The sequence below is a fragment of the Phoxinus phoxinus genome (genome assembly GCF_949152265.1).
Source record: "Phoxinus phoxinus genome assembly, chromosome: 12".
NCBI classification, from domain to species: Eukaryota; Metazoa; Chordata; class Actinopteri; order Cypriniformes; family Leuciscidae; genus Phoxinus; species Phoxinus phoxinus.
The window spans coordinates 33,742,821-33,752,511 of NC_136887.1; the positions used below are offsets into that span (position 1 = coordinate 33,742,821).

General features: G+C 38.2%; 3 protein-coding genes across 3 annotated transcripts in view; all 3 read left to right on the plus strand.

The window, feature by feature from the left end:
• The window catches only part of srp72 (signal recognition particle 72), a 253,770-nt gene that overhangs the window by 96,466 nt on the left and 147,613 nt on the right, over positions 1–9,691 (plus strand). The window lies entirely within an intron of this gene.
• arl9 (ADP-ribosylation factor-like 9) overlaps positions 1–9,691 on the plus strand; it is a 324,624-nt gene that overhangs the window by 77,084 nt on the left and 237,849 nt on the right. The gene's annotated exons all lie outside the window — the stretch shown is intronic.
• Positions 7,554–9,691, plus strand: part of slc16a2 (solute carrier family 16 member 2) — a 42,352-nt gene continuing 40,214 nt past the window's right edge. Inside the window, exon 1 of the mRNA XM_079629912.1 lies at positions 7,554–8,221. Coding sequence (XP_079486038.1) covers positions 7,825–8,221 — 397 coding nt within the window. The 5' untranslated portion in view covers positions 7,554–7,824. The remainder of the gene's footprint in view (positions 8,222–9,691) is intronic.

Here is a 9,691-nt window from a genome sequence, read left to right on the forward strand (position 1 = left end):
ATGTCAGGTGAACGCTGTGTGTCTAAGTGTGTGATCAGGAAGACAAAACATACATATTCACTGTCTGGACATGAACAATGCGTAGAACTGCTTTTTCTCACTGTATAGGGGAGACTAGGGCATTTCTCAGGTGGATTTATTTCTACATAGAGACAAACCTTAAAGGATTAGTTCACTTTCAAAAAAAAAAATGTACTCATCCCGATGTCATCCAAGATATCCATGTCTTTGAAATTAAGGTTTTTGAGGAAAACATTCCAGGATTTTTCTCCATATAATGGACTTCAATGGCAACTAAATATTCCAATGTTCAAAAAAGGTTCAAATGTCCGTCTCAGTGCAGCTTCAAAGTCTCGACACGATCCCAGGCGAGGAATAAGGGTCTTATCCAGCGAAACGATCGGTTATTAAAAAAATAAAATAATTAATTATATACTTTTTAACCACAAATGCCCGTCTTGTACCATCTCTGAGATGCGACACGTAGAAGGGCGGAAAACTCAATCTCATTTTCTCTTCCAACTTCGAAATCGTCCGACATCTTTGTTTTAATTTATTTTAATTATTATTATAAATTTTTTTAGGGACCTTTCCAACGTGATGGTGCATGATACGTGATACACGCATGATACATGATACGTGGCCGCATCTCAGAGATGGTACAAGATGGGCATTTGTGGTTAAAAAAGTATATTTACTTCCATAAGAATGGCATCTACGCTAATTTTAGTGTCTTTAGCTAAGTTTCCATCCACTTGTCAATCGATCTATCTGAAGTTCGGGAAAAAAACTCACCCGAATAAAGCTGGTGAAAGTGTGTTTCCATCCGATGGCTTTAAAGCGAATAAAAACCTGTGCGTAATGACGTCACATGCGATCAAATTGGTATATCGAATTGATTTGAGACATTTTAAGGTGTTTCCGTTCATTTTCGCACTGAATCGCACAACATTCAAGCCAACATTTGCGAACAAAGTTTTGTTAGACAAAATGCAATTCATTATTTATTCGGCAAATAACGTTTCCATCGGCGTTTATCGCATAAGCCGTATATCGATCAAGATACAATCCGATGAGACCGAACGCATTTCATTTGAGTCGATATTCATGAAATTCAATCGAATTTTACTGTTTCCATAAGGCATTTTTCATTCGACATCACTTAATTCGGATAAAAACGTGGATGGAAACATAGCTTTTGTTTATCCCGAGGTTTTCCCGCAGCCTGCCGAATCCAGGCCGTATCCAGATCTGACGAAGGACGTTCGCCTGGACTCAATGTCAACGCAGTGCTGAAGTGCCAACTAGCCTCTCCCTATGGAGGATCCCTTTACCACTCTACAGATAAAGCGTTGTGGGATAATTGGTTTCGTGTATCACCCCGAAGTGATCAAATTCTGTCTAAAATTTTTTAAGGCCAGACAAGTAGTTTGTTAAGGCTTGGTTTGTAGGGAATTACAAACCTGCGCACATATATTCAAACGCACATAACTATAGAATTAATTCTTAATGCGCACGTGAGCGCCATCAGCATTTCTCACAGGTTCGCGTTTAAAGTCTGTGTAGAGAGAACGCTGTCGTCTTAATTTAATAACTAATGATCGTTGCGACGGAAGTGAATCCATCAAAACTAACTTTAGCTGGAAAATATCTTTATTCAAGAGCCATTAACATATTTACTGGACATATTGCTTGAGACTTACTGATAGAAATATAATTAAACTTTATTTGGAGTACTTCTTTATTGCACAATGCACATTTCTTAATATTAAGACTAAAATGTGTTTTAAAGGATTAGTTCACTTTTAAAGTGAAAATTCTGTCATCATATACTCACCCTTAAGTTGTTTCAAACCTGTATGAATTTCTTTCCTCTGCTGAACACAAAGGAAGATATTTAGAAGAATGTCAGTAACCAGACAGTTTTTGGTTCCCATTGACTTCCATAGTAGGAAAAATATATACTTAAGGGTACATTAATATATATTAAGAAACAACTTAAGGGTGAGTATATGATGACAGAATTTTCATTTTAAAAGTGAACTAATCCTTTAATATAACTATTAGCAATGATCACTGTATAATATTAGTCTTTAAATGCGAGATATTTAAAGTGTTCCTAAATTATTCTTGCAATAGTTCCACTTTAACACAATCAAATATAGTTCAGTATATTTTTAGTTGGACATCAGCAATATTTCTGGAAATCTAAAGTACATTTAAGTACAAAATTTAGCAGACTTTAAGTATATCAATCTAAAGGTACAATTGCAGGTGTATTTATATTAAGTGCATAAATAAGTAAATGTATTTGTAGTATACATCAAATAAATGTGGGCCTATTTCAAATAATTTTTTGTATATTTTTTTCTTTCTAGGGCAAACATGCTATTTTTACCGTTATTGCCCTGGAAGAAATGATGCAGTTCATTGAACTCACACTGACCTTGTGTCACATGTCCAGTCAAGTGGGAATGAGCCATTTAACAGCATAGCATAAAAATATGCAAGCAATATAATTATTATAAAGCACAAAACAATTCATGAAACTGCCAAAAATGTGAATGTTAACAATGCAAAAACACCAAACCATTGTTAAAATAAATTGTAATCAATAAATCAAACATATATAAACTATCAGGCAAAAAGTTTGGAACAATATTATTATTATTATTATTAATTTAAGGCAGCTTTTATTCTCACCTAGGCTAATTTATTTGATCAAAAATACTGTAAAAACATTAATATTGTGAAATATACAATGATAATAATAATGACTGATAATAACCGAGCTACAAATCATCATATTATACTGATTTCTGAAGGATCATGTGACACTGAAGACTGGAGTAATGATACTCAACATTCAGCTTTGATCACAGGAATAAAATAGTTAGTTTAAATGGTAATAATATATCACAATGTTACTGTTTTTATAAATAAATGCAGCCTTGGTGAGCAAAAGAGACTCTTTTCCATACAAATTTTTGACCAAACATCTGACCGTTACTATATATTAGTATTTGGGCAACTTGATTTTTCAGTCATAACATATTGGTACATATTTACTGGCATAAAGCCCTTGTGACTTCTTCCCCATGTGACAACATGCCCTAGCCCACACCGACCGACTCCTACGGGAAACATTACTGGTTGTTGTGGTTTCTATATGTTAAGACTGATTCTATCTTTGATGACGCTTATAATTCGCATTACTGGTTGTTGTGGTTTCTATACAGTATGTTAAGTTCTCCGATTATTCCCAGACTGATTCTATCTTTGATGACGCTAAACTCACTCGCTTACGGGTCAGTCAAAATACTGACATAAAACCCGACCGATGCTCATGTGACGAGGCGAAGTCTCTCTCAGTTCATAATGTCTCATTCCTCCACCCACTTCTTCCTGAAGACCCGCATCCATCATCAGTCTTTCCCTCTCTCTCTGCTACATACTATTAAAAGAATGTAAATCCATCGGGAATAAGCCTCCGGACCTCCTCACCTTTGCTCCAGTCTCACACTCGACTTCGACTCCACAGAGACGGAGACGTCACAGGAAAAGAAAACAAGTCTTAAATTTCAGACAGCTCATGTCATAATATTACTAGCCAGAGTTTAAATCCATTTTTACTCATTGAGTCTGAGAAACTAGAGTTTGCCTGTGCAAAACGCACTCCCACCGTTGCTAAGGTGTTGCTATGTGGTTGTGAGGCTATAGATCGTTGTTAGGCTGTTCTGGATGTTGATTGCTCAGTCAAATGATACATATATACATATAAACTGTATTATCGCACAGCTCTCTATATAAAGTTACTATATAACAAATCTCAACTGATTTTTTTCTTTTATTTTGCTGCATAACTATATTATCAATCTGTGTATGTCAATCTTTACCTGCATTTATACAGTATCTCGTATATGTATACTATACAGCAAATCTCCAATGATTGAATTGATTGTTTTGGTGCAAAATGTAAACCAGATAGATAGACAGATAGATAGACAGACAGACAGACAGACAGACAGACAGACAGACAGACAGACAGACAGACAGACAGACAGATAGATAGATAGATAGATAGATAGATAGATAGATAGATAGATAGATAGATAGATAGATAGATAGATAGATAGATAGATAGATAGATAGATAGATAGATAGATAGATAGATGGATGGATGGATGGATGGATGGATAGATAGATAGATCCTCTCAGAGTTTCCATCATCAATTACTAACACATCCACCCACAGCTCAATGAGTAAATGATCTCATGGGTGTGAGTATCAATAATCCCCTGATAATGAGCGTCACTGCGGTCAAATGCTATATTTGTGTCTGTACATCATATTTTTGTGTTATCATACTTCTCTTGCATATTTGTAGCTGAGATTTTCTTACACAGTGTTCAAACTACATTTTCAAAGTACTTCAGAGCCAGAATTTAATTATGGATTATTAGATGCTCCATGGTTTCTCTTTGGCTTTGGTTTACAAATGTTTTTAACTTCTTCTTTTTTTTAATTGAAAAAGTTTTTTTTGTGTGTGTTGTTATATCCAGCTTGATTTGTGAGTACTTGAGTAAAAATATTTAATGGAAGTCTGTGCATATTCACATATTTCATTCATGTTACTAAAAACAGAAATGAAAAAGGAAGAATGGAAAACATCTAAGCAATTGTCAGTTTCTCTTCCCCATTCCGAGGTTTTAAAGTATTATTTCAATTCCAGACTTCCACAGAATCCTGCCGTGGTCAAAATGAGAAGATCTGGGTTAAGTTCCAGAAATTGGATGAAGCTTATTATATCAAATGGAAAATGTCCTCAAAGTGTCCATGACATAACGAGGTGGACAAAGTACACAACTCCCTTACTTGAGTAAAAGTACAGATACTACTGGTCAAATATTACTCCGTTACAAGTAAAAGTTGTAAAGACCGATTTTTACTTAAGTAAAAGTACAGAAGTACTCATTTTTAAAAGTACTTAAGTATAAAAGTAAATGTCAATGCATTGTTTTTTATTGTTGCATGTAATAGCCAATTTACAGTACCTTATGCCTCTGAATCTCTGCCTGTCTACCCTCATATCAATATCACATGTATTTCTATAACACAGTTCCAGTCGTGGGATTGACTAAGTCACTCAATAACGTCCACACTGGTTTCGGACACACAAATGGCTGTTCCCAGTTTTTTGGCTTTTAGTATGAATATGTTAGCCTTGTTATCTATTAGCTAGTGTGTTCCAAAACAATGACAAAATTCGCATATAGAAGACCAAACCCAACGTTGAAAATTAAAATCATGTTGATGTCAGAATCCAATGTCAGATTGACGTTAATCTCCAACGTTGGACAGACGTTGTATTGTGGTTGAAAATCGGTTGACGTCAGAAACCAACATCAGTCGAGTTCTGACGTCAACCCGACTTTCATTTCCAACCCAAATCATCCCTGACGTTACTACTCTCTACTCAAGGCCCTTGACAGAAATGTAGTGGAGTAAAAAGTACGATATTTGTCTTTCAAATGTAGTAGTGAAGTTAAAGTAAAAGTTTCCAGAAAAAATAATACTCAAGTAAAGTAGAGATACTCAAAAAGTGTACTTAAATACAGTACTCAAGTAAATGTACTTTGTTACTCTCCACCTCTGCATAATTATGAATTTAGTTTCCTAAAATCTCCAGTAATAGCAAGAGATTACTAGACTCTTAGAAGAAAAGGTTCTATATAGAACCTTAAAAGGTTCTATAGGCGCTTTGTATTTGGAACCCCTAAAAAGTTCTATATATGGAACCCTTTTTAAGGGTTTTTAAGAACCAAAAGGGTTCTTTCTTGTCATTATAGAACCTTTTTAGCACAAAAGGTTCTTTGGAGTTGAGTAAAGAACCCTATGGTTCTATATAGAACCCCAATGAACCCTTTTTTTCTAAGAGTGTAGAACCTTTTAGGGGTTCCAAATACGAAGCGCCTATAGAACCTTTTAAGGTTCTATATAGAACCTTTTCTTCTAAGAGTGTAGTGTTACTATATCATAATGAAAGAATCTCAGCTAATAAATTATAGTTTAAGACCCTGATCTTGACTTTGATTAAATAAAAAAAAGTTTGAAGAGTATGTTGGCTCGACAAATTAAAAGTTTCTTGGTGGATCGCGCCCTCTACTGGACAAAGCCTTTAAGAACAGCGATTGTATTCTGTCATCTTTCCAGTCAGGAAAAGATCTCAAATCATCGCTTCCTCTTCACTCAGGTTTGTTTAGAAAGGTCGTGACCTGTTCATGTGTGTCATCAGGGCTCATATATTAATCTGTGCTGCTCTCTAGTGGTCAACAGCGGTGGGAGCTGACACACACACACACACACATACACCCACAGTGATTTAATATGAGGTATACACGCAAATCAACTAAAACAAACAGCTGGAGCCACATCTCCGTAGCCTATGTGAAAATACAAGCGAAGAAATGATCATATAGCCTATAAATGCACATCTGATGTACTTCCAAAAGTCATGTATTCATATAGTGCAATGCAAAATGTGTGGGTTTCATTTCTGCAAAAGCACAGATAGTAATAAAAAAAATATTTTTTCAGATAAAAAAGCCTAAACAATGCACTGTGAAGCTTGTGTGTTGTAAGTGCGCATATGTATAGTGTGCATGTGTCCCTCTGGTCACATAAGCATTACTGTACAGGGAAGCGCGTCACGGATCCTCCCCCTCCATACCATAATAACCCGCCATGGCTTCCCAAACACGCCTTTATATGAACCGATTCCACAGCGACAAAACTCTCATCCGCGGTGCTGGAGCGCGTTCAACGCGATGCCCTTGACCTATATATGATCTGGAGCTGTCTGATTTATGACTCGCGTTGATGGATCGTGCACTTGCCGCTGCACCGGCCGTGTCATCAGACGCCGTGCTCACCGGATCGTTCGGTTTCATCCGTTACCGTGAACGACACGGGTGTACATGTGCCAGGAGGAACATATAAAACTGTCCATCTGCTGTTCACGCGTCATCATCTATACAGTTCCCCGCGCGCTTCCTTGTTTCAGGCCAATTGCGGGACGGGCTGAAGTCACGGAGGAGGGGTGGTCTCCGGGATCCGGTTCTTTCCGTAATCCTGCGCCGGTGGAATTTTAAATCCGTTCCTCCAACGGGATCTGCTCAATGGAACTGCTACACATTGTTCTTTGGAACGCGCAATTGTTTCTTTGGAACATTCGCTGAACGCGCATTGTTGTTTTTAGAACGTTTACTTGATACATTGTGACACTCGCAGACGGAGCGTTGTTTAGAACGTTCAACTGTTAAATTGTAACATTTGCAGAATGACGTTATGTTTAGAACGCTGAATGAATAGGTTATGCACATTATGGCTCTCGCTGAATGAGCTTCGTTGCTTTTAGAGCGTTGAATTGTTTGGCACACTGTAACAGTGTAAAAGAGTGCAGAGCAGCCCGCCGGGATCCGGTGTAAATATTCAACAAATGCTAGAGGAGGAGTCGGTGCACGATAAAAGGGATGTGAACCGAGAGCACGGAGCTTTAGACCCAGTTTAAAGCGCGCGCTCTCAGTTTGTTCCTCAGAGGTTTGGTGGAAGCAGTGCTGCTTTTTTATCTCTCGTAACAGGATTTGGGCATTATCGATCGGATTATGTGTGATCATCCATGCAAAGTGACACGAGATTGACTGGGCTTCACTTAGTTTCAGATCTCTGGCTAACTCTTGAGTGGATTTATTTTTGTTCTTTTTTTATTCATCCGTTCTGAAGCTTATGATAAAAGAGTTATTCAGGAAACATTTCCGTATAGGATGCACCCAGATAGCAATGAAACCCCTGCGGGAGCAGCCAGCGGGACACCCGGTTCCGAGGAACCTCAGGCTGGACACACTGAACATCTCGCTCCCCCTGTGATGGAGCTCACAGACCCGCAGGAGGACGAGGAGCCGGAGCGTAAGCTCTCCCCGGAGGACAGCACGGTCCAGCTGATACAGACCGGCACCGACAAGCGTCCAGCGACGCCGCCCGGCACACACCCGGGCCCGGGGTTCGTTCCCCCGGAGGGAGGGTTCGGCTGGGTCGTGGTGTTTGCTGCTACATGGTGCAACGGGTCGATTTTCGGCATACAGAACTCATTCGGTATTCTGCACATGATGCTGGTGCAAGACCATCAGGAAATCTCGGACCAGGCGTCTCAGTTTAAAGTGGGTGAGTTGAGTCTTCTGTTTGTTTCACTAAGTGTTGCAAGTGTGGGGTCAACGGAGATTCCAGGCACACTTGATCCTGAGAGGATTAAGGGATCAAACCTGGTGTGTTTCGAGCCTCAGAGAGTCCGGTGGCAGTCGCCTGAAGCTGAGGGACACGCCCACTCACACACACACACACACACACACACACACACACACACACACACACACACACACATGACTCTCTCTCTCTCTCTCTCTCTCTCTCTCTCTCTCTCACACACACACACACACACATATCACCCTCTCTCTCTCACACACACACACACACACACACACACATATCACTCTCTCTCTCTCTCACACACACACACACACACACACATGACTCTTTCTCTCTCTCTCTCTCACACACACACACATACACACACACACACACACACACACACACACACACATATCACTCTCTCTCTCTCTCTCTCACACACACACACACACACACGACTCTCTCTCACACACAAACACACACACACACAAACACACACACACACACACACACACACACACATGACTCTCTCTCTCTCTCTCACACACACACACACATGACTCTCTCTCTCACACACACACAAACACACACACACACACACACACACACACACATGACTCTCTCTCTCTCTCTCTCTCACACACACACACACACATATCACTGGCACCTGCTTCCATATCAGCTGAAACATTATTCTGGATTTAAAACTCTTTCAATATGGTCAAAACTTTGGAATAATGGAGATTTTTAATAGTCTCTTCTGCTCACCAAGGCTGCATTTATTTGATCAAAAATACTGTAAAAAGTGAAATATTATTACAACTGTCTTCTATGTGAATATATTGTAAGTATTGTAATATTGATCAAAGCTGAATTTTCAGCATCATTACTCCAGTCTTCAGTGTCACATGATTTTTTGTGTCACAACAGTTTTTGCTTTTTAAAAATATTTTCTTTAAACTGATACATTATTCAGGATTTATTGATGAATAGAAAGTCCAATGCACAACATTTATTTAAAATCAAAATCGTTCGTAATATTATAAATGTCTTTACTGTCACTTTTACTGATCAATTTAATACATCCTTGCCTTTTTGAAACCTAAAACAAAAACAACTCATATAAACCAAACTTTTGCAATTCATGGTTTTCACAAAAATACGAAGCAGGAAAACACTGATAATAATCAGAAATGATTTTTTTATTTTGTGTGTGTGTGTGTGATTGTGTGTGTGTGTGCAAATCATAATTTTAGAATGATTTCTGAAGGATGATGCTGGAAAAAATTCATATAGATTTATATGGATATTGTATTTAGTTCATATCCAATAATAGTGTATATTGAACATATGCCTTCATTTTACCATGTTACATACAAAAAACGATAAGGGGGCCAAAATAAGAGTCATAGCCATTTCTAGAAAGTTTATTAAAATTAAAATAAA